The 25328-nt window shown below is 46.5% G+C and overlaps 2 protein-coding genes and 1 long non-coding RNA gene across 3 annotated transcripts; all 3 read right to left on the bottom strand.

Annotated features, from left to right (window-relative positions):
* Window positions 1–17849: 17849 nt before the first annotated feature.
* LOC147957925 (uncharacterized) lies at window positions 17850–18935 on the bottom strand. Its single transcript, XM_087531403.1, has 3 exons — window positions 18536–18935; window positions 18356–18417; window positions 17850–18270 (listed from the first exon to the last, which is right to left on the bottom strand). The coding sequence occupies exons 1-3, from the start codon at window positions 18918–18920 to the stop codon at window positions 18085–18087; spliced, it is 633 nt and encodes a 210-aa protein (XP_087387529.1). The 5' UTR covers window positions 18921–18935; the 3' UTR covers window positions 17850–18084.
* Window positions 18936–22281: 3346 nt separating this feature from the next.
* On the bottom strand, window positions 22282–23019 carry LOC125526691 (early nodulin-93-like). The gene is made up of 3 exons (XM_048691334.2): window positions 22847–23019; window positions 22651–22691; window positions 22282–22566 (listed from the first exon to the last, which is right to left on the bottom strand). The coding sequence occupies exons 1-3, from the start codon at window positions 22908–22910 to the stop codon at window positions 22381–22383; spliced, it is 291 nt and encodes a 96-aa protein (XP_048547291.2). The 5' UTR covers window positions 22911–23019; the 3' UTR covers window positions 22282–22380.
* A 204-nt stretch (window positions 23020–23223) lies between these two features.
* LOC147957924 (uncharacterized) lies at window positions 23224–24334 on the bottom strand. Its single transcript, XR_015609647.1, has 3 exons — window positions 24166–24334; window positions 23441–24087; window positions 23224–23355 (listed from the first exon to the last, which is right to left on the bottom strand). It is a non-coding gene; the product is annotated as an uncharacterized LOC147957924 (long non-coding RNA).
* Between the last annotated feature and the right edge of the window lie 994 nt (window positions 24335–25328).

Raw genomic sequence — 25328 nt, 5'->3', positions numbered from 1 at the left:
ATGCTTCACATGCGGAGGCTGAGGCCACAAGTCCTATGAGTGCACCAACAAGTGGACCATGATCCTCAACGACGACGACACTTACGACTCAATGAGTGAAGGAGAACTGGAAGCCATCGAGCAAGTCGCCATGCACCGGCAAGTGAACGATGATGAGGAACAAGTCTTTTGCGATGAAGATTCAAGTCCCGCTCTTGTTGTCTCCAAGGTCTTGACTCTCCAACATCACCAAGAATATGACCAACGATGCCACATATTCCACACCAAGGCCAGCATCAATGGAAGATCCGTCAAGGTCATCATCGATGGAGGGAGTTGTCATAATCTCGCAAGTGAAGTACTTTGCTCCAAGCTCCAATTGCCCAAGACGAAGCACCCACATCCCTACAAAGTTCAATGTCTTAGCGACTCCGGCACACTCCAAGTTGAGCATCGAGTACAAGTCTCTTTCAAAATTGGCGCCTATGAAGACACTTTGGAGTGCTACGTCATTCCAATGACCGTTTGCCACCTTATCCTTGGACGCCCATGGCAACTTGATAGAGGAGTCATCCACAACGGCCGAACGAACCACTACATCTTCAAGATGAAGGGAAAGGAGTACGTACTTTGTCCCATGTCTCCAAGCCAAGTGGTCGCCGACAAGCAAGCCACCCATCGTGGAGAGCATAGTGAGAGAGTGAGCCACCAAAAAGAGAGTGAGCGCCATAAGCCAAAATCGAGCGCCTCCATGATGAGAGATAAGAAAAACTTGGTCATATTTGCCTCCAAAAGTGAGATAGGAGGAGTGTGTGAGAACCCATCTAGTGTCCTACACTACGTCCTTTTGTGCAAGGACAATGAACCACAAGCTACCACCTCTCACACTCTTCCTCTAGTGTTGTCTTCTCTTTTGCAGGAATTTCATGATGTTTTCCCCTACGAGCTACCTCCGGGACTACCTCCACTACGAGGCATTGAGCACCACATCGACCTCATCCTCGGAGCACCACTTCCGAACAAAGCTCCCTACCGCGTCAACCTCGTAGAAACCAAAGAAATACAAAGGCAAGTAAATCATATCATAGACCATGGACATGTGCGTGAAAGCTTGAGCCCTTGTGTCGTCCCGGTCATTCTTGTGCCAAAACGAGACGGTAGCTTTCGCATGTGTTGTGATTGTAGACCTATCAATGCTATCACCTTCGTTATAGGTATCCCATTCCACGCGTTGACGATATTCTTGATGAACTTAGTGGTGCCACTATCTTTTCAAAAATTGATCTTAAGAGTGGTTACTATCAAATCCTCATACAAGAGGGTGATGAATGGAAAACCGCTTTCAAAACCAAGTTTGGGTTGTATGAGTGGTTGGTCATGCCTATGGGTTTATTGGAAGCACCGGGTACTTTTATGCCTCTTATGAATCATGTTTTTCACCCTTACATTGGTGTGTTTGTTGTGGTCTACTTCGATGATATCCTTGTTTTTAGCAAGTCTCTCAAAGAGCATGTCACCCATGTCCGCACCGTTTTACAAACTCTTCGAAAAGAGCGTCTCTATGCAAATATGGAGAAATGCCTTTCTGGTGTTGATAACCTTGTTTTCTTGGGTTTTGTTGTTTCTTCTAAGGGTGTTCATGTTGATGAGTCCAAGATCAATGCTATTAAGACTTGGCCACAACCAACCAACTTGCAACAAGTGCGTAGCTTTCTTGTCCTTGCGGGTTTCTATCGTCGCTTTGTGAAGGATTTTAGCACCATTGCTTTGCCTTTGCATGCTTTGAGCAAGAAGAATGTGCCTTTTGTTTGGGGACCATCCCAAGATACCGCTTTCAATGAGCTTAAGAATTAGCTTACTCATGCAACCGTGCTTGCATTACCCAACTTTGACAAACCCTTTGAGATTCATTGTGATGCTAGTGGTAATGGCATAGGAGGCGTGTTAACGCAAGAGAAGCGCCCCATAGCTTAATTTAGTGAAAAACTTTCCGGAGCGCAACTCAATTACCCCATCTATGACAAAGAGCTATATGCTTTAGTCCGTGTTTTGCATGAATGGGAACACTATCTTCGCCCTCATGAATTTATCATTCATACCGATCATGAAACGCTCAAGTATCTTAAGGGCCAAACCAATTTGAACAAGCATCATGCTAAATGGAGTGAATTTATTGAGTCTTTTCCTTATGTCATCAAGTACATTAAAGGTAAGGAAAACATTGTGGCGGATGCCCTTTCCCGCATATGCATGCTTGTTACTCAACTTGAATTGGATGTCATTGGCTTTGAGCATATAAAAGACTTGTATGAGCATGATCCTACTTTTTCTACTCCTTATGCCAAGTGTTTGACGCACACCTCTTGGGAACGCTATTACATCAAAGATGGATATCTTATGAGAGCTAACAAGCTTTGCATCCCCGAGTCTTCTCTTCATTTGTTGCTTTTGCAGGAATCTCATGGAGGAGGCTTAATGGGACATTTTGGACGCGACAAGACTTTCGCCATGCTCTCCAAGAACTACTATTGGCCCAAGATGTTTCACGACGTCAACCGTTTCACCAACCGATGATCTACATGTCACAAAGCTAAGTCTAAAGCTCAATCCCATGGCCTTTACATGCATCTCCCAAATCCATATCAACCATGGGAAGACATTAGCATGGATTTCGTACTTGGATTGCCTAGGACTAGAAATGGAATTCGGTATTTGTCGTTGTGGACCGTTTCTCTAAGATGGCACAGTTTATTCCTTGCAACAAGATAGGCGATGCTTCACATGTTGCTAATCTCTTTTGTAGGGAAATATTGCATCTACATGGAGTGCCAAAGACGATCGTCTCAGATAGCGACGTCAAATTCCTTAACTACTTTTGGAAGACCCTATGCGCCAAGCTCGGAATCAAGCTACTCTTCTCCACGGCATATCATCCATAAATCGACGGCCAAACGAAGGTGACCAACCGCACACTCTCCGCTCTACTTCGAGTACGCATCAAGAAGAACATCAAGGAGTGGGAGGAGTGTCTACCTATTGCCGAGTTCGCCTACAACCGCGCAAGACACTCCACAACCGGCAAGTCCCCCTTCGAGGTTGTCTACGGATTCAACCCTTTGTCCCCATTGGACATTCTCCCTCTACCACTCCAAGAGCGCATCAATTTGGACGCAAGTGCACGTGTGAATCATCTCAAGAAGGTGCATGAAGATACAAGACATACTCTCGAGCGCCAAGTACAACAACTTGCGACCCAGCTCAACATCAACAAGCACCCCATGGTCTTCAACATTGGTGATTTCGTGTGGCTACAACTTCGCAAGGACCGCTTTCCCCAAGAACGCAAGTCCAAACTTCGACCACGAGCGGATGGACCCTTCAAGGTGCTTGCATGCTACAACAACAACGCTTACAAGATCGACCTCCTGCGCGACAAGTATAACGTGAGCGACATCTTCAACGTCAAAGATCTCTCTCCCTACCATGGTGATGAAGAATTTGATACAAGGACGAATCTTCCCCAAGGGAGGGGAGATGATGCGGAGCATCCCAAGGTCATCCCCATGGACCTACCATCGCCTCACCAAGTGCCTAGCGGACCCATGACACAAGCACGTGCAAGAGCTCTCGAAACCGAGGTGACATCTCTCCTCTCACATTTCCACTTCGATGCACATGAGACATGGCTACTACCTCAAACGGAGATATTGTGCATACTCAGGTATCAAGGAGTTGGCCATGAAGAAGCCAAGGAGCAAGGAGGATCAGAAGAGGAAGATGGACGTGAAGACGGAGAAGAAGGAGAGCTTGAGAAGAAGTCCCAGCCACCGGACGATCGGTCGGGACCGGACGTCCGGAGCCTGAAGCTCCAGCCAAACCCCAGCGAGCGGACATCCGGCCCAGACCGGACGATCGGTGCCCCTGCACCCGAGCCAAACGAGCGGACGACCGACGCCACCGGACGTACGGCGACGGGACGACCGGCCTCCTCCGGAAATCCGCTACACCAGCATCCGAGCCAGAACGAGCAGACGACCGGCAACCACCAGACGTCCAGCTGCCCATGAGACACCGGACGATCGGTCCCCAGCGGACGTCCGGTACCTGGCTGTGTCCAGTTTCGGGCCCGAAGCCCATGTACCCCCCCCCCTTTCTCCCCCCATTTGCACTAAGACTATAAATAGACCTCCTATTCATCCTAGCTAGGGTTAGCAAAGGTTTAGCTCATATTTCGTGTGAGAGCTTTGCTCATCCACTTGGTTACCTTCTCCTCGGAGATAGCACCTCCTCGGAGAAGATCCCCCAAGCGGATTCAACACCCCTTTACGGGAAGAACCTCAAAACCTCCTCTCAGAGAAGACTGGCTACCTTTGTATCGTCCGTTGTTGACTTTGGATCTTGTATCTTCCTTTGTGTTCATGGATCTAGCGCATGTGTGATCGTACTTGTTGGTTTGAGTGTTCTCTTGTGTTCCCCTTGTGATTTTCCCCTCGTTTCCCTCCTCATGTTCTTCGTGTTCATCGCGGAATCCGCTCCTTTCGTGAAATATCGGCTAATTAGGGTTCCTACCCTACATCAGCGGGGGCCCTCACGTTTGCGCGGGAGAGGAGGGCACCATAGGACAGCACCATAAATAAAATATACAATCATACCAACCAAGATCATGATTAACCCATAGGAAAAAATGGATCTACTGAAACATCATAGGGTAACCATAGATCATTGGGAAATAATATATGGAGTTGAGCACCATGTTTAAGTAGAGATTACAGCGGGGGGAGAGGTGTTACACCGCTGCATAGAGAGGGAGAAAGTTGGTGTTGACGGTAGCAAGATTGTTGATGTAGATCGTCGTCCTGATCGTTGCCCCGGTGGCACTCCGGCGCCACCGGAAGCGAGGGGGAGAGAGCCCCCCTCCTTATTCTTCTTCCTTGGCCTTACCCCTATATGGGAGGAGAGTTCCTCCTCCGGCCATGGAGTTTCCAGAAGTTAGTCCAATAGGTTAGTCCAATAAATCATATAAAAAGTTGCCAGAAGTATGTAAAACTTGTATAATATTGGCATGAAACAATCAAAAATTCTAGATACGACGGAGACGTATCAATGCCTTTTACGCAAGGCATGATGATTTTGATGATGCTCGCATAAAATATAAGAATTGAAACATGAAGAGAGCATCATGAAACATATTACTAGCACATTTAGGTCTAACCCACTTCCTATGCATAGGGATTTTGTGAGCAAACAACTTATGGGAACAAGAATCAACACATCGTATGCATAGGAAGGCAAAACAAGTGTAACTTCAAAACAATCAACACATCGAGAAGAAACTTGATATTATTGAGATATGTATAAGGGCATAAGTTCCGTTCTCATAATAATTTTCAGAGGCATCATGAATAAATTCAACAATATAACCATCACATACATCACTCTTTTCATGATGCACAAGCATAGAAGATTTATCACTCTTTATGGCATAGATGTCATCATAATAATCATCATAGATAGCAACTTCATTGTCATAATCAATTGAACCTCTTCCAAAATAGTGGATGTATTACTAAATAAAGTCATGACCTCTCCAAATCCACTTTCATCAATATTGTAATAAGATTCAACACCCTCCAAAATAATGGGATCACTACTACCTAAAGTTGACACTATTCCAAACCCACTTTCATCAATGTAATCATCCTAAATAGGAGGCATGCTATCACCATAATAAATTTTCTTATCGAAAGTAGAAGGAATCAAAGGATCATATTCATTAAGCAAAGCTTCCCCAAGCTTAGGAAAAGCATTATTTCCAGCAAATAAATCATCAAACATATCATACTCATCAAACATAGCATCCCCAAGCTTGTGGTTTTACATATCATCACAATCATTTTATCAATAGCATGAATGGTGCCAATAGTATAGCAAACATTATTATCATGTTCTTCCAAGAAAGTGCAAAAAATATTTTCAAGATCATAATTGTTGTCTTCCCAATCATAATAATCACAACAAGCAATAGGCATAACAAAATCATCATTAATATCATCATCCTCCATCAACATATTTGATTCACTTTCATGAGGCACAATGCTGATGGGAGCAACTTTATTTGGGAGAGATACCTTTTTACCTCTATTCTTTCTTCTTTTATTCTTCTTCACCACACCATGTGTGGGTTTAATTAACTCTTTCAAGCTTCTTGTTGAAGAGATTGATTGGATAGGAAGCTCCTCCTCGTTACCTGATTCATCATAATAAACACTAGGAGGGTATTGGGAAATATTTTTCCCTTTCATTAGTAGTATCTTCATATTTCATTTGTTTTCTTGTCTTTAGATAGTTGGCAATATAAGGATTCTCAATTCAATTTACTGCACAAAACATATAAATTTCCTCTAGGTCAAAATCAAGAAATCTCTCGGGATTTGGAAATCCCTTAGTTATATGTTTCATTTCTTCATACCCCAAAAGAAGACTAAGCTCCTTATGATGCTCAAGGGAAATCAAGTTATCATAATTTTTGGACACGATTTGATCATAAACAATTTGTATTGGAGATTTAAATGACGATGTTCATTGCAAAGTTCACAAGGATGGTGAAAAAAAATTACATCTTTCAACACAATCATCTAGCCTCTCTTGCAACTTTTTTCATTTCTAAATATTTATGCTTCTTACAAAATCTATCTTCCCTTTTTGGTGTGCAAATGCACTCCCAATTCACTCCACAAAAAGTGACATGCTTATAAGAAACTTTTTTGTCATGACTTGTGCAATCGTCATTAGCATTTTGGATATTCAAAGAATTCACACTAACAACATTGAAATCACGCTCATCATTCAAATATTTTATGCCAAGCATTTTATTTACGTCTTCTTCTAACAATTGAGCACAATTTTCCGGACCATCATTTTCAAGAAAGATACTATAAAGATGACCAATAATATGGTGCAACCTAAATTCCATTTTTTTGTAGTTTTCTTTTATAAACCAAACTAGTGACAAAACAAAAAACTAAAAGATCCAATTGCAAGATCTAAAGATATACCTTCAAGCACTCACCTTCCCGACAACGGCTCCAGAAAAGAGCTTGATGTCTACTACGCAACTTTATTCTTGTAGACACGTGTTGGGCCTCCAAGCACAGAGTTTTGTAGGACAGTAGCAATTTTCCCTCAAGTGGATGACCTAAGGTTTATCAATCCGTGAGAGGTGTAGGATGAAGATGGTCTCTCCCAAACGACCCTGCAACCAAATACAGGAAATCTCTTGTGTCCCCAACACACCCAATACAATGGCAAATTGTATATGTACACTAGTTTGACGAAGAGATGGTGATAAAAGTGTAATATTGATGGTAGAAATATATTTTTATAATCTGAATAAATAAAAACAGCAAGGTAGCAAATAGTAAACGGGCACAAAAACGGTATTTCAATGCTTAAAAACAAGGCCTAAGGTCCGTACATTCACTAGTGCAATCTCTCAACAGTGCTAACATAGTTGGATCATATGATTATCCCTCAAAGTGTAACGAAGAATCACTCCCGAGTTCCTATTAGCAGAGAACAAAAGATAGGAATTGTTTGTAGGGTACGAAACCTCCTCAAAGCTATTCTTTCTGTTCAATCTATTCAAGAGTCCGTACTAAAATAACACAAAGCTATTGTTTCCGTTCGATCTATCCTAGAGTTCATACTAGAATAACACCAAAGAAAATTCATATTCATAATACTCAATCCACACAAAGAACTACAAGGAGACCCCAAAGTTTCTGTCGGAGAAAAGATAATAAAAACGTGCATCAACCCCTATGCATAGATTACCCCAATATCACCGCGGGAATCCCCGAGTTGAATGCCATAAGATATATCAAGTGAATCGATAAGATACCCCAATTGTCACCTCAAGTATTCATACCGCAAGACATATATCATGTGTTCTCATCTCTGAATATTCAATCCGACAAGACAAAACTTCAAAGGGTAAAGACTCAATTCATCACAACAAGAGTATAGAGGGGAGAAACATCATATGATCCGACTATATTAACCAAGACCATGATATAGATCACGAGAGAGAGGGATTTATCACATAGCTACTGGTACAAACCCTCAGCCCCGAGGGTTGACTACTCCCTCCTCGTCGTGGTGGCCGCCGGGATGATGAAGATGGCTACCGGAGATGATGCCCCCCCCCCTCTAGCAGGGTGCCGGAATGGGTCTAGATAGGTTTTCGGTGGCTACGGAGCCCTGCGGCGGCGGAACTTCTGATCTAGGTTAACCCCGAAGGATTTCGGAATATTTGGGAATTTATAGTGCAAAGAAGGGGTACGGGAGGCCACCGAGGTGGGCACAACCCACTTGGGCGCACCAGGGGGCCTTGGCGCGCCCCGGTGGGTTGTGCCCCCCTCGGGGCACCCCCCCCCCCCCAGGTGCAGTTCTGGCCATTGGGTTCCTTATGATATTGATTTCCTGCGAAGTTTCGCGGTGTTTGGATTCCATTTGATACTGATTTCCTGCGATGTAAAAAGCAAGCAAAAAACAGCAACTGTCACTGGGCACTGGGTCAATAGATTAGTCCCGAAAAATGACATAAAGTTGCCATAAAATGATTGTAAAAACACCCAAGAATGATAAAATAATAGCATCAATACTTCATAAATTATAGATATGTTGGAGACATACGACCCCAGAAGGCTTTTTTAAGACATTCGGCTATTATTTGGGAAACGGGCATAAACTTCGGCAACTTAAACAGTTTTTACATAGCGAATTTAAAATTTACTAAAAAAACAAAGGCCTAGACTAAGAACGCGCTCAGCGCGGCGAAGTCGCCGCCATCGCCGTTGTCCTCGTCATCCTTCTCCTCTTTGATGCGGCCGCCCCTGCTGGACCCCTGCCCGGGGTCGCCCTGATGGACCAGTGGCGGCGCGTCGTTGTCGTTGTCGTCGTCGAGAACGACGACGCCTCCCTCGTCGCTGCCACGGCGCCGAGCGGCGAACTGCTCCAGGGCGCGACACTGGCGCTCTAGCTTGGTCTTCTCCCAGTCTTCACGCGTCCATTTCAATGCCGCCTCGTCGGAGAGCCCCGGCTCCGTCTTCACGGCAGCGAGCCTGGCTTCGTCTTCACGATGGCGAGCCCGAGTTCCGTCTTCACGGCGGCGAGCCCCGGCTCCGTCTTCGGCTTGACGAAGCGGGGAGGAGCCGACGAGGAGGCGCGCCCGCCCTCGTTGATGACGATGCCGGCGATGCGGGTGCGCCGTCCGAGCGATGTCTCCGCGGGCTCGGCCTTGGCGCTGAACAACGCCGGTGACCCGGAGGAAGAGGAGCGGGAGGAGAAAGAAGAAAAGGATGCCGTCCTCCTCGGCATCCATTGACCGCCGCTACGGGCGGCCGGGGCGGCAGCGTGCCTCAAGGGCGGGTCGTTGGCGCCCTCGAGGTGCCGGAGAATGGCGTGAAACGAGCGGCCGGGGGCGCCCCACCACAGGCGGCGCCCCTTACTGTTCTTGGTGCCCCGCACCACCGGCGCCCCGTTGGTGGAGGCCAGCCGCTGCGCCTGCAGGTGCTAGAAGTACGCCTCCCACGCCTCGTGGTTGCCAACAGCGTACTGCGGGAGGGCCCGCTGCTCCTCCGTTAGCAACGCCCACACGCGGTCGACCTCATCGGCGAAGTAGTCGACGTGCACGACGACACCGGGCAGTGGGGGGATGGGGACGCCATGGGCGCTGAGCCTCCACCCGCATAGCCATGCGCACATGTCGGGAGGCTCCGGGATGTTGGCCTCGAAGAGCAAGTAGGCCTTCCATTCGTGCAGTGAGCGGCGGCCGAAGCCGTTGGCCGCCGCCCCATCGTTGGGGAATCGCTTGCACATGGTTTGTGGCTGGGCTTGGGGAGAGAGGGGAGGAACGTCGGCGGCGGCTGTGCACGGGGAGAGAGAGGTAGAGCACGGCGGGGTGTGGCCAGGGGCGAGGGGGAGGTGTTGCTTTTATAGTGGCCGGGCATCGTGTCTACGCGTGGCGGGAGGGAGGGTGTCGCCGCACCGCCCGTGAGGAATCAATGGAAGGCTGACCGTCGGTAGTCTTGGCATTAATTCCCCGCGGGAAACCGAGGCGTTGTGAGGACGACGAGGTGAATGTCGCTGACTCGGCGGGCCCGCAGTTAGTTCACACCAAAATCGCTTGCCCCGGGCGCCCCCCAGCGCGCCAGGTTCAGCCTGGGTCTGTCGGCGTCAATTTCGGCTCAAACCGGTGAAAAACGGACTCCTGAGGACGCGACTGGGTCGATTTTTGGGCGCCGGCACGAAAAAATCACCTGAGAGGGGTGTGTGGGGCGCGGCTGGAAATGCTCTGATACGGTGGGAGGCAAGACCGTGATTTTGGTAGTACTAGTAGGCGGGCGGGCAAGGTAGTCTGCGTGCACTGCAGCGGAGCATAAGGGTGTGTTTGGTTGCGTTCTCGTCTCAGCATAGTTGTTTCCTCTTCATGCATACTCCACTCAACACCCCTCTTCATGCATGCTCTCTTCATGCATGCTTTTAGTGTATTTGTGCTAAGCTAGTGTGGACTCATGCACCCTCCATACACTCTACCAAACACCCAAAAGTGGGTCGAGAAGGGAACTCTTGGGCTCATGCACCCTTCATACATCCTGCCAAACATACCCTAAGTGGCGCCGCCTCGTTGGTCATATTAAAATCGGAGCATGTGATGGGCAGGCGCACCGGATAAGAGGAGGCGGGCATCCATCAGGGTTGGCAGGGAGCGTGCGTAGGATAACACGTACCAGTTGGTAGGAGTAGGCATGTGCGTGAGTGCAGTGTCATCGGCGTGCACTCCATTTCGGTTCAGATGATTAGATCTGTGTGGGTGCTCCCAGTTTTTGGCCTAGCTCGGCTAGCCGCGTCGGCAATCGATCAGGCCAATTCCACCGGCGGCTATTTGGCTGGCGTAGTTTCTCGGCATAATGCTAGTATTGATTTGTTAAAGCGATAAAAACTTGTCATTTTTATTAATTAACAAAAAAAACTGCGTGAACAACTTCATCGCTGCACGCAGGCGACCAGCCACCCCGACATCACCGAAGGACACCCTGAGCAAAGCAATCATCCCAAATAGATGCACGAAATCAAAAGGGCATTCGAAGCGCCCATCAAAAGAGTTTTTTTTTCCGTAATACCCACACTAGTCTTTGGACGTGCTGAAATCAAGTTTAAAAATCAAATGCCCCTTTAAAATCAACATCTTTATACGATTCGTGCATACGGGAGTAATTTTAACAGAGGACAACTTGGTAAGCCCAACTCTAATCGATCCCAAAATAAAGAATGGGGGGGGGGGGGGTAAATTTGGTTTTCCTCCTTTATGCCGCACCTACCCAAAGCACTAAAACTTATATGGGAGCCTAAATTTTACTCCTCCACCTATCCAACCACTAAAATTACTCCTCCTAAAGGCGGCCGGGTAAAATCTGTGGCCTCTCCTAAGACCGCCCGTCCCCACTCTATGGCTACCTGGTGACCACCCGCAGCCTCAGTCACCCCCTCCCCCGGTGACCTCACCGCCACCACTGGCTTCTCCCCGGGTCATGTCCCTCCTCCTCGGCGTGGTCGTCGAAATCATCATGGGTGGCGTTCGACAGCGACAGTGTCCTCTCCTTGCGGTGCTCGGACAGGGACACGTCTGTCGCATCATCGCATGTGCCGTAGTCGAAGGCGATCTCGAGCTGCATCATCACGAGCGACTGTGGCATGAGCTTTTGGCACGACCTCAAGCTGCAGCTCATGCTGCCATCGTGCCATGCAGCACCACACTCACTGCCGGTGCCCATCTCGCAGGCAGTCGACGACGCCATCCAGTTTCAGCTTTCTTTAGGCCTGTCCAACGGAGGAGTTTAGGCTCTTCAGGCGCTACATGGTCGAGCCCGGTGGTGGGGTGCAGTCCACCGTCAGGGGGAAGCAGTAGGAGCTGCAGCACGCGATGGGGATGAGGCGGGGTCCAGGCCGAGCAGGATCATGTGAGTAGCAAGCGGAGCTGGGCGGTGATTGGCAATGTCTAGCTTGCCAGCAGAACCAACAAGCTGCAATTGCCAATGTCTAGCTTGCCATTTCGGTGGCAGCTATTTGTCAATGTCTGCATCCTGGTCAGCTATGTGTTTAACCCGTGTTCCTCGCCATCGGGGTGCTCGTCATGCCGGAGTCCCCAAGCATACGCACACCAAATGTGCGACAAATTGCATAAGACAATTATAAGTTTTACTCTTTTATATTTAGGGGATCGACTATGTCCGGCCAAAAGTTAGTGGAGTAAATACACTACACCAAGCTTTACTCGGACGGAGCATCCTCTATTTTGTAGGGGATCGGTTAGAGTCGGCCTAAAACGTAGGTGGGAGGGGAGTAAATGGTGTAGTTTTGCGATCAAGATGAATCGAGTAAATAGTGTAGTTTTGGAACATTTGTCTCTCATTTGCCCCATATCCAACTTACCTTGACGAACAATACAAGTATCATTGAACGTAACTCCTCTTAATATTATCTCCAATTTGCTTGGTAACTGGCTAGACGGGGTTGACCCCAATACTACGGCATGAATTAGTTTCTGCATTAATTTGTGCTATTTGAAACTATCAGAATGATTGTGTTTTTAACAGGACAAATATCACAAGCTTTTTGCAGGTTATCTACCAGGGCGGCTGGCAAGATCCCTAAGTGGTCATTACTACACCGTGCGGTAGAGTGGGGGCTTATGGCTTTTGGGTGCAACCGATGGGACATGGTAGCACGAGCTACGTACAACATGTTTAGATGGTGGTCCACTAATAAGATAGGTGTTTAGGCATATTCCTATTTTGCCAGTTGTGGCTATTTGTTTGATTTCTTGTTCTTGTTTGACAACTTGAGATGCTACTCATATTGGAGACCCGATACTTTTTAATAAATGACTATGTGCATCGCTTGATGCAGAGGCCGACACTGGTGATGGTTAGAACTAAACCCGGGCATGGACAGGTTGGTCCCGGCCGAGCTTGACATTCAGGCTGGGCTCGGGCCTTGTTTCGCAGCCCAGAAGATAATTCAGGCCGGGCTTGGGCTTCTCTTTATCTGTATTTCGGGTCGGGCTTGCACGTGCGTACACTAAAAACAACGTTCAAGCAGGGCTTTCGGGCTTGATTTTGGGCTGGGTTTGGGCTAGAAAATAGAGCATTTTGGGCTTTGGGCTGGGCTTGGGCTTGAGAAATGAAGGTTGGGCTTTTCTAAGCGCGACCCGGCCTAACGTTTGCCCGGGTTTAGTTAGAACAACCAAACCGCCTACAAACGGTTGGTAATAACAAACAGCATCTAGTGTTGAAATTGAGTGCGCATAGTGAGTAGCTTGGGGCATAGACTTCGCTTCTCTTTGTCTATGGGTTCTCTGCTTCACTTCATTTTTCGTCTATTTTCCTTACGTAAGACCCTATACCAAACCCCTAGGACCAAAGCCGTTATCTTGACCTCACCCGCAGATCGAGTTCGGACACACCATTGAAGAAGGCCTCCGCCAACGACCAAGACCGTCGATCGCAGATCCAATGGACAGTGCTATGCGTGACCATGGAATATATGGAGATTGCTTCCATTTGATGACCTTTTTAGTGGGGAGAGGAAGAGACTGTGTAGTGCCTATATTGAGATGGGAGTTCTTTTTTTTCTTTTGAATTGTTGAGACTAGAGAATGAATTGTAATTTTTTAGGGTTCTATTTTTACAACTAAGTTTTGAGTGATTATTATTTGGATTTACTAGAATGGTGCAAAATTATGGCCAAGGACAATATGGGTTGATCTAATAACTTAGTCCCACCAGATGGGTGGCTTAAAATTACTGTATAATCTGTATTAATGTGAGAAAATTTTAAAACATCTACACCGTAATAATTCGGTCCCAGTAGATGAGCAGTTCATATTTTCTGATTAATCGTGGGAATTTTGAAATAGTCTCTAATTAGTATAGTAATAGATTAACAGATAGAATACACATATAGGATCCACGGCAAACAAACCTTCGTGCTCCATCAAAGAATAAAAAGTTGTATCCATATACTGTTTATTTGACTATTTTTTGAGAAATTGAGCACTCACTTGAAAAATGTAGAGAATGATTTACCCTGGCTCTAAGGTTGTTCTGGAAATCCAAAGGCGACGTCGAGCTTTGCTAACACCGTACAAGTCTGGAAGGAAGACGCCCTTGATATAACCCAGGATATGTTTTCTATTTTCTTCTTTTGTAAGGATGGTGTTGTAAGGGTTGGACAATTTTAATACGTGGCCTTGGCCTTCTTGCAAAAAAGGAAGAGAGTGTGGATCCCTTGATTCATTAACAAGCATCGCCAAACAGTGGTTGGTTTCTATTAATTGGTGATGTACTCCATCACTCAATAAATGATATAAAAAGTTATGACCTCTGTGAAAAATAAAGCATGTTGCCACGACCCCAGACAATCTCGACAAATGGAGGACCAACGGAACGATAAAACAGAAATTCCCAAAGGCACGCACCTCACCACACGTTTTTTAGCCACAAATCAATGCGGCCAAGTAATCTTGTTTCCAAAAGGACTAAAGTAAACATAAATTTGAATCTCTTTGCAGTATATTTAAAACTATATATATAATAATCTCCTCCAATTTTATTAGATAAGTAGCTAGTACAATATATTCTTGAAAATAGCATCACAAATATTCGGGAATAGGTAACACATGAAACAATAACACTACATATATCATTTATATGCCAAGCTTACTACCGCGAGGAGAATAAAACCACACATCATGGCTCAATGGATGGCGCGGGTGCATTGGCGAATGCGCCACCGAACCCGCAACAGTAAATGTTCCTAGGGCAGCACACTGGATTGTACCCCACTGGCCTAGCACCTGCATGTGCTGCCGGTGCTGCCATCATCATGAGCAAGCAGACTTGCACCATAAGAAAAACAATGATCACTTGGAAGATGCTATTTTTCGCCATTGCTTAAGAACACAGACCAACGGAGAATATGTATTATGCAATAGTCTATCAATCGATATGTTTTTTGTGGTCATGACTAGTACCGTTCAGTCGTCTTATATAGATGTGGTTGCATTAAGATTGTCCTTATCCAATTAATGTCATTAAACGACATGTTTCAGTTTCTTTTGCATCAAGCTTATCCTTATCCGACCCACAACAAAAGTTTATCCTTATCCAAATAAATGCCAATAAATCCTAGTAAATGTCACGAGTAGTATAGAGAAATCATCAATAGCCATGGTCATGATATCTTATTGATATGGCATACTCCCTACATTTCAAAATAGAGTGTATATTAGTTTTGTCTAATAACGCTTGGATCTAGTTTATAGGAAAGGAATATTAACATATAGATTTCCAATCAATATCATCAAACCCATCAGACTTTTTTTAATATTATATCTATGGAAAAATCGATCTATGCCGCTGACAAAGTTACATATTCGAGTCTTGTCACTCAAACTTCTGTATTTTAGTCGACACCACTAGCGATTACAAAGGAGTTAGATGTGCCCCACACACCATCTCATTCCATCTAGGACCCACGTCAACCGCAGCGACGAGAAGACTCGATTAACCCTTCCGGCAGATGTGGCGGAACACCGTTGAGGCAATAATTTCCAAAAAAAAAATCCACTTTGACATCGTGCCACCAATATTGATAAGGAGCCTCTTTGACCATTCCGGCCAATGTGGGGAAACACAATTGAGCCCATAATCTCCATTTTGCCAACCTGATGTCTTCGTCTGTTGTGGGCCACCTACAGCCGTCGATAGTGGCACGTTCCTAAATTTTGGCGGGTTGGGCCCTCTTCTTCCCACCACTTGCAGTCGCGTTCCCCCACTGTTCCGCGGCCACCACCGCGTCTGCCTAGTTGTTCTCATGACCTCCGCTCGGACGGATCTTTACGATGGCCAGGGCCTATGGAGCCCGGTGAAAGCGTTGTTTCTCCCATGGGGGTAAGAAATCCACCATGATCTTGTACCTTTTTGATGATTCACCTTTTTTACTCTAATATCGCGGTCATGCTTTGGTACTTTGCGTTGGATTGTACCTCCAAACAACTTCATGATGTTGTTGAAGATTCTGCATGGGTGTCACACCCATCCCTTGCCCGGTGGTAGCTTGGCAATTAGTGGCGGGTCTCACTATCAATTGCATGTAGACACTATTGTAGTAACTCAGAAGGATCCGATTAAGCAATTGAGAAGTATCACTATCATCCCAACGAGCATTACCTGATGAGGCACTATGACACTAGAGAAATTTATTGACGTAGCCGATGATGATTGTTTGTTGTTGATGTTTGGTAGACACGTGTCTATGAGGACTGTGTGGATGTTGTTTCATGTTGTTAACAATTAGACTTGTTAACATTTAGTCACTAATGATGAGAAAACTTATCGACATGTGTATGCGGTTGGCTATTTGACTGACGAGGACAAGGAATAGGCTGTGGCAGCTCACGGTCTAGAAGAAGATGATAGATCTATGATCTCCTTTGACAGGGTGACTCTGATATGAAAGTGGGGACTGTCATTGATTCCGTGGAGGACTGCAGATATGCACTTGTAACTTATGCCTATAGAAGGGAGTTTGAGTTTATCACTAAAAAAGATTAACCAAAAAATGCTTAGGGTGCATTGTAGGCAAACGAAATGTTGTAAATGATGATTGCATGCACCTGCAATGAAATATGATCACCAACTTTAGGTAATCCCCTATGTATAGTGGGTATTTCCATATCTTATTAATGTTGTTCTCCCTATGATATCATAATTTTTGTCCATTTCAGGCCAAGGTTAACACGGAGTCACACACCTGCCCTACTCTGCTATCAAGCGAGAGACGCGGACCTGCTTCAGCATAGTGGAATGCATATGAGCAAGAGTGGGAAATCAATTGCAGGAAGAGAAGAAAGACTGTGCCACTTTCGTTGTATTATTTTTCTACATTCCCGGAGAACACAAGTACAAGGAGTAAGCGGAAAAGGTAGGGATTTGTAGTTGTGGTAATGTATGGGGATCCCTATTAATACGCTGGAGTTGATGTGTTATGTTTCCGTTTGGCGAACAATGTATTTCAAATGGTTGAATGCTTGTGCTATGCAATTATATGAATTTCTAAAATATATATTTTTCAAATGGTTGAATGCTTGTGCTATGCAATTATATGAATTTCTAAAATATATATTTTTGGAGAAATTTTGGCCTATATTAGTGAAATCTGCCCAAGGTTTGAAACTACTAAGCATGTACCAATATTCGGATGCCGTGCCTAAAGGGGCCATTTCTAGTGAAATGATTTCTCCACTTTTTGAGAAATCATGTGAGATTTCCATGGCAAGTTCATGTACCAATATTAGGACACCGTGTCAAATTTTAACCTTTTGACAACTTTTACTTATTATTACTCCATCCGTTCCTAAATATAAGCCCTTTTAGAGGTTCCAATACTGACTACATATAAAGCAAAATGAATGAATTTACACTCTAAAATATGTCTACATACATCCGAACATAGTTCGTATTAAAATCTCTAAAAGGGCTTATATTTAGAAACGGATGTGTTTTTCAACTAAAAAGTCAAAGAAAATACTAAATGTAGGTTACTATTGTATATGAAAAGTGGTGATTTAAACTCACATTTATCATCACAAATGTTCAAAATAGCAGTACACAACATTTGAAGTGAAAGATTACAGGGGCCACCCTACAGAGCCACCTGCCTCCCTCAGCCCGGTCTGCAAAAGATTTAACAAAGTGGGGTGGCATCATCCTGACGTCCATCGCAGAACAGGGGAGGAGCAGGGGATGTCAAAGGATGCTCTGCCAGTGAACAATTCAAATCATAACCACCAACAAGTTCACCACATTTGAAGCAGAGTTGTACAAATGCTAGTCATTATTAATTCAAGATCACTTCATCAGATAAGTTCTTGCGCGCAGAGAAGCGCGGTACTACACCACTGCCTGTCTGCAAGCCTCGCCTGATATCACATAAGTGCTGCCTGAACATTACAGTACTACTAATAGATCTATTATAGGCTGATTAGTTGAAGGAGGTGTTCTTCAGGTGGTCCGGCGCGTCCTCGAAGGAGTGCTTCCTTGCCATGGAGAGGATGGTCTTATCGGCCACGATGAAGTAGGCCATCCCGGCGACGGTGGAGATGATGAGGGCCTGCCCGGTTGGGTTCAGGTGCGCCCTCGCCCACGGCAGCATCCTCACGCTCGCCAGCTGCAGACAAATCGCACGGACGACATCAGACGGTATTCTCTACTTGCCGTGCAGAGTGAATGGTTGCTTGTAATGAAGTACTTACGGTGGGCACTGCGGCCGCGACGGAGGCGACGGCCGCGGCCTTGGCTCCGGCCATGGCAGCCTCTGCAGTTCGGAATGAACAGAGGGATGTTAATGATCACCAAGTTTCAGCACAGACAGTACAGAAAGCTACAATGTAATACTAGAACAGAACGGCAGGCCAGCATATCGTTTTGGTTACCTTTGGAGCAGCGGTTGGCGGCGGCGAGCCTCTGATCGAGGTAGGCGCGGGTCACCGTCGACATCTTCGCCGGAGAGAGCTTGGTGACGAAGGAAGTGAACTTGTAGCTAGCTAGTGAAGAAAGTGAACTAGTAGCAAGCGGCAGCAAGAGGAAGAGTAGTAGGGAAGTTGGAGGCAAGATGAGTAGCGGTGTGTGTGAGAGATGAGATGCGGCAGAGCTGGGTGCTCCGGCCCGATTTATAGGCTGCAAGAAAGCGCGAAACCGGCGTGCGGAGACCGTGGTTTTCAGACGAGCGGCGGGCGGGCGGGATAGATGGCCGGCGCTACGCTGCGCTGCGGCAGAGCACAGGTGGCGCCGCCTCCTTGGTCCGCATATAAAAACCATCCTACCCCGCGGTCTCTGATTCCTTTTGGTGACCACTACACTGCAACTGGGTAAAGATAAGGCATCGATGGATCGGGTTTGGCAGGGAGCATGTGCGTGAGTGTGCCCTCCGTTTTGTTGGCGATCTGTCCCGGCGCTGCCTGTTTTTTTAAAACGAAGGTTCAAAAAGAGCCTGACTTTCAATTAACAAATCCATCAACCAGCCAGGATTACAAAAACACCAACTAACAAAGAAAGCAAGAAGAGAACCAAGCGGCTGATACAAGGAGCAAAGCGAAACAGACTCATAAAGGCAGCAGCGATAGCAAGAACACGCCATGCTGCCGCCAACACCCTACAGGACGACCTACACCAACCGGACAAGCTACGGACTTGAGAGGATGCATCACCGCGCAAGCTTCGTGATCGTAGCCAAACTCGAAGACAATACTGACACTCCTCTGGAACTGCCACTGCAAAGGGCCCCTGCCCTCCCATCCTGGCTCAAAGGATGCCGCACCGGCAGGCGGCAGCTCGGTTCACCCTAGAACCCAGAGGAAGACGCCCAAGCTGCACATGAAGAAAGAACTAGGAGCAGACCTGCTAGCTCAGAGCACACCATTCCGAGCACCGTCGTCGTCCGCGGTTAAGCCACACCGAAGAGCTAGAGCTGTCGGCCACAGTCGCAGCAACAAGGGCAACAGCGATGAGCCACCGAAGAAAAGGCAGTGAAGCGCCGAGCCAAACTGCCACCCTCCACCATCACACCCACAACCCGACTCTCTCGCCGCCCCTACAATCCCCGAACTGTGCCTCCAAGAAGGAACACGACACGGATGTGTCGCCGCCGCCCGAATCAGGGGACCTAGGCTTTCACCTAGCAGGGAACGGAAGGAGGGGGGAAGGATCCTCACCACAGCCTCCAGGAAGGGGTACGGCGCCCAGGGCGTCGCCTGCGGTGTGGCTGCGCCGGCCAGGGGTTTCCCCCGGAACCAACCCCCTCGACGAGATCCGCGCTGCCGACGCCCGGAGGACCCGGATCCGGCGCTGCCTGTTTTCCGCCAGCCCGGACGCAATCCAGTTCGCTGCAAATCCTTTGTTGATCACCTTGCTTGCCGGGAAATATAAAGTTGATCACCTGTTCAAATAACGTAAAGGCTTTTTTTGCGGTGCAAATGACGTAAAGGTTTTCACTGTCACTGCTCGCACCACCACCGTAGATCTCCCGTCGTCGTGGATCTTGACCCTCACCAAGGTTTTCGCAATACCAAAAAGAACACCCAGAGGGGGCGAGAAACACGTGTACCGAAAAATACCAAGTGGATGCCGCTCAAAATTTTCACATGAGTTCAAATTTAAATTTATTTCAGCTAGGTATAACTATGCGCTATACTCATTTGGGCTGAATTTTAGTATTAAACAAGTTTAGAGTATCTACAGCCAGACTCTTATATTGACCCTATATGTCCGAGCGGACGGTTCGATCACTGACAGAAATAGCAACCCAGCCGGCTCCTTCAAACAGGTTCTATATGTCTGGTCAAGCACGGGACTTTAGTAGCATCTACAATTGACCCCCTATATTGACCCTATATGTCCGGGCGGACGGTCCGGTCACTTATTACCGATCAAGAAATAGCAACCCAGCCGACACCCTCAAACCGGTCTTATATGTCAGGGCCGACCGGCACCCCTCATATCCAACCTATATCTGGAGCAAATATGTGGAGGTATGGATGCGTCTGCTATGTTGGATTCGACAGACGCACCACAAATTTCATCAAATCGCCCCAACCTAGTCAAACCTGCCCTTTTTCTCTCCTCTCTTCTCCCTCGTCCGTGCCGGCCCTTCACTAGCTTCGCCGCCGTCCTCAACATTGGCATCACCGCCACAAAACTCTTACCCGCCATTCTCGGCGTCGCGGTACGTCTTGCTCCTCCCGTCTACATCTTACACTCTATGTGTTCAATAATGTCCGAGCAGTTTGTTTGGATTCTTTTGTAGGTAAAACGATGGATTCGTCGAGCTCATTGGATGGGGAGTATAAAGACAAGGAGCTTGATGAATTCATTCGAAAAGAGTTCATGGATTCTTTTGTAGGTAAAACGATGGATTCGTCGAGCTCATTGGATGGGGAGTATAAAGACAAGGAGCTTGATGAATTCATTCGAAAAGAGTTCATGGATTCTTTTGTAGGTAAAATGATGGATTCGTCGAGCTCATTGGATGGGGAGTATAAAGACAAGGAGCTTGATGAATTCATTCGAAAAGAGTTCATGGATTCTTTTGTAGGTAAAACGATGGATTCGTCGAGCTCATTGGATGGGGAGTATAAAGACAAGGAGCTTGATGAATTCATTCGAAAAGAGTTCATGGATTCTTTTGTAGGTAAAACGATGGATTCGTCGAGCTCATTGGATGGGGAGTATAAAGACAAGGAGCTTGATGAATTTATTCGAAAAGAGTTCATGGATTCTTTTGTAGGTAAAATGATGGATTCGTCGAGCTCATTGGATGGGGAGTATAAAGACAAGGAGCTTGATGAATTCATTCGAAAAGAGTTCATCGATTCATCGGAATTGGACGACGATGATGTAGAGTTGATGATGATGATCAACATCGGGGAAACGCCGTATGCGTACGTCATGCTCTTGTGCTCTGCTTTGTTAAAATGAAGGAGTGCTATGAGATTTTTTTTCCTTTTTCTTTAAAAACTTTCCTAATTTGCCACAACATCTATTAAATCTTATCAAATGATTTACAGCTGTGCTAAAGCACATCTAGATGTGTCGTAAGTATTGCACATCTAAGTCCTATGTCATTGATTGTGTCACTTAGATATGCAATAAGTAAGGCACATCTAGATGTGTCCTAGACAAATCCGATTTAACAAGTGAGATGGCATGATCCCCATGTGCATCGCAAAACAGGGGAGGATTATTAGGGGTCCAAAGAATGCAGAGTTATTTCGGTCTTGTGCATGTTCTGACACTGCCACATGTCAAATGATAACCACAAACAAGAAAATGCAATATGGGTGATGGTAGGTGAACCTAAGTTGGACAAACGCAAGTTATAATTAGTTCAAGATTACTGGCTGGATACATGCATGATTACTTCATCAGCAGTGGCAGAGCTTCATGGGGCCAACCTGGGTGGTGGCCCCCCAGCTCACAGAAAAATACATGTATATATCTTAGTTTTAGGCCTATTTTTGCACCAAAAATCAACCTATAGTGAATTTGTTTGCCCCCCCAGCCAGTGGCCCCCATGATTCTTGCCCAAGCTCCGCCACTGTTCATCAGATAAGTGCTAATTGCACGCAGAGAAGAGCAGGTGCACCACACCACTCACTGTCTGCAAGCCTCGCCTGATCTCGGGTAAGTGCTGAACATTATACTATCTTTCAGCGGATACGTACGATAGAGCCGGCGCATACGGCTTATTGCGCACTACTAATATGGATCTATTACAGCCTAATTAGTGGAAGGAGGTGTTCTTGAGGTGCTCCGGCGCTTCCTCGAAGGAGTGCCTCCTGGCCATGGAGAGGATGGTCTTGTCGGCGACGATGAAGTAGGCCATCCCGGCGACGATGGAGATGATGAGCGCCTGCCCAGTTGGGTTGATGTGTGCCTTGGCCCACGGCAGCATCCTCACGCTCGCCAGCTGCAGAGAAAGGCACGGAGGAAGAACTTGGTGAGATTGTTCGTCCTTGCAACTAGCCGTGCCGGCTGAGCAATGTGCACTTACGGTGGGGACTGCTGCTGCAACGGTGGCGACAGCCGCGGCCTCTGCAGTTTCGAATCAACACCGGGATGTTAACGATGACCAAGTTTCAGCGCAAACATTACGCAAACCCGCAATGTACTGGAGTAGAACAGAGTGGCAAGAGCATCGCCAGCATGGTGAACCGGCGGGCCATGCATCATATCGTTTTGGTTAGTACCTCTGGAGCAGCGCTTGGCGACGGCGAGCCTCTGGTCGAGGTATGCGCGGGTCACCGTAGACATCTTGGCGAGAGAGGTTGGTGGTACGAGAACCCAAGGAAGTGAACTGTTGTGAAGGGTGTCAGGCAAGATGAGTAGTGGTATGTGAGATGGGATGGGGCACAGCTCGTTGCTCTGGCCGGATTTATAGGCTGCAAGAAACCGCGAAACCGGCGCACTGAGAGGACGGTGAGCTCAGCTGATACGGCGGGAAGCGAGAACGTGGTTTCAAGACGAGCGGTGGTATCGGCACGCAGGGGCGGACCCAGGACAAAAATGACCCGGGGTCACATGTCTATCACATATATGTGAATATCAAGTCATAATATTCACGGTAGGAAATTAAACGGTAAAGGAAATATTTATTCACTGTAGGAAATTGAACGGTAAAGGAAATCAAATTAAAGTCCCCAATTAGTGAATAAAGTATAACTGATGACGAGGAAATGCAGCACTTGATCTTGATTGCCTACAAATTAAAAGAAATGAAACCACTTAGCAACTAGGTATACATATTAATTACAGTTATGTAATAAGTAAGTTAAAACCATTACCTTTCTATAATGGTTTCCTAAATTCTTTGATGGCCTCAAAGCGATCACAATTACCGGATCATTACTAACCTTCCTCATTTCATTTTTCTGCACATAACAAATAAGGTTGTGCATCAAGGCGTCGCCACCAAGACAAGTCCGCAAATATGTCTTCACAATTCTCATAGCTGAAAAATATATCTCAACTGTAGCAGTGGCAACAGGCAATATTAGTACTAGCTTCAAAAGTCGATAAACTAAGGGGTATACCAGAGGAGCGGTCATTTGCTCGGACATACGCAATGTAAAGATGAAGGTGATGTCCGAGGTCCGTGAGTTCTCCATCATCGAAATCTTTTGGATAATGTTTAGCTAGACTCATCAAATGCTCTAAGTTGAAATCATGAAATGATTCATGTGGGATCAAAGCCGCCGAGCAGACAAGTAGTTCAATTTTTTGGCAAACTGTATAAAACTACGAATCATGTCTACTTGAATTGCAATTGCATGGCTGTAAAATAAAGCTTACTTACATGTTGCCGGTGCTTCCAGCCGTCTTAGTCTCCTAGAGTATTGAAATATTCTTCTCCACTTACCACTACAATAGCCAAATAGTCCAACAGCCAATACAATCAAAATTTCTAGTCTTATCCAGTAGCCCTAATTTCCTAGGGTTAGAGAAAGAACGCAAGAATTAGAACAGAATTTGGAAATTGCAATAGAGGCGGACGCATAGTGCAAGATACCTATTATCTGTTTCTACACTGATTGGGCGAATTGGGGCGATCTGACGATTGGCGGCGACTGCGAGCGAGGCGTACAGGGGCACGAAGCGCAGCGGCGATTAGAGGAACAGGCGAGGCGACAGGCGAAGGCAGGTACGTATCGATCAATGTGTGTAGTGGGCCTTTTCCAGGGCGTCACGCGCTGCCTGTCGGCTGGGCCGTCTGGGCCCTAGTTGGCTAGCTGTAGCCGTTTGGTCTGGACGGGGTGTCCCTTTAGGAAATTTAGGGGTGTCTAAGCCTACATGGGCTCTAATGTATAAGGTAAGATGATTTTTTACCCGGTGTCATGGGCTACCTCCTGGGCCAACGTGGGCCTGCCCCTGTCGGCAGGCGGGATGGCCGGCGCTGCGGCAGAGCACACGCGCCTCGCCTCTGCAACCGCGTAAAGATAAGGCGTGGATCGATGATTGGGGTTGGCAGGGAGCGTGTTCGTGCGTAGGATAAGACATAGGTAGGAGCATGTGCGTGAATGCAGTGTCTGTCAGCGTGCCCTCCGTTTTGTTGGCGATGTGTGTGGGGTGGGCGCTCCCAGTTTACCGCCAACCCGACGGCAATCATACCCCACCAGCGGTTCCCTGCATATCCTTTGTTTGGCTGGTATCGTTCCCCAGTGTTCATGCTAGCCCTTTTGCCAGGTGTTGATCGCTCATTCAGAAAATGTGAAGTCTGTTTACTATAGCTATCATTTAACTCACTATGCTCCTTCATTTCGGAGCCCTCCTACTGAATTGAAGTTTTAAATTCTGAATTTGATTTACAATTTTGATCAGGTCAACTATTTCTCAACAAGCTCTTTCATTTAGTTGAGGCATTCAATTTTGTATTTGATTCATGATTTTGATTGGGTGAATGATTTCTCAAATTAATGGACAACAACCAGCTTGTAAAAGCACACTAGTCCTGTGTTGTGCACCCTTTCGCCATCTAAAAAAAGAAGCGCCAGCATGTGACGCTATGGCGGCAATATAGTTCATGAGGCAACCAACGCAAGAAACTTTCCTAAGTATTTTTTTTTGAACAGAACTTCCTCACATAAGTATTTATTGATTAGAAGATAATACATAATCACACCGCCAACAAATCCCACTAACAACCACATTAAAAACCACTCCATCATCTTTCTT

This window comes from Triticum urartu, chromosome 7A (assembly GCF_056163025.1).
Source record: "Triticum urartu cultivar PI428250 chromosome 7A, HENAU_Tu73, whole genome shotgun sequence".
In the NCBI taxonomy this organism is placed as follows: Eukaryota; Viridiplantae; Streptophyta; class Magnoliopsida; order Poales; family Poaceae; genus Triticum; species Triticum urartu.
This window is presented reverse-complemented; position numbering and strand designations above follow the sequence as displayed.

Coding starts and splice junctions, on each gene's coding strand:
- LOC147957925 (XM_087531403.1), bottom strand. CDS start 18,920: ATGGTTTTTATATGCGGACCAAGGAGGCGGCGCCACCTGTGCTCTGCC. Junction 18,418..18,535: donor CGCCAACCGCTGCTCCAAAG/GTAACCAAAACG, acceptor TCCGAACTGCAG/AGGCTGCCATGGCCGGAGCC. Junction 18,271..18,355: donor TCGCGGCCGCAGTGCCCACC/GTAAGTACTTCA, acceptor ATTTGTCTGCAG/CTGGCGAGCGTGAGGATGCT.
- LOC125526691 (XM_048691334.2), bottom strand. CDS start 22,910: ATGTCTACGGTGACCCGCGCATACCTCGACCAGAGGCTCGCCGTCGCC. Junction 22,692..22,846: donor CGCCAAGCGCTGCTCCAGAG/GTACTAACCAAA, acceptor TCGAAACTGCAG/AGGCCGCGGCTGTCGCCACC. Junction 22,567..22,650: donor TTGCAGCAGCAGTCCCCACC/GTAAGTGCACAT, acceptor CTTTCTCTGCAG/CTGGCGAGCGTGAGGATGCT.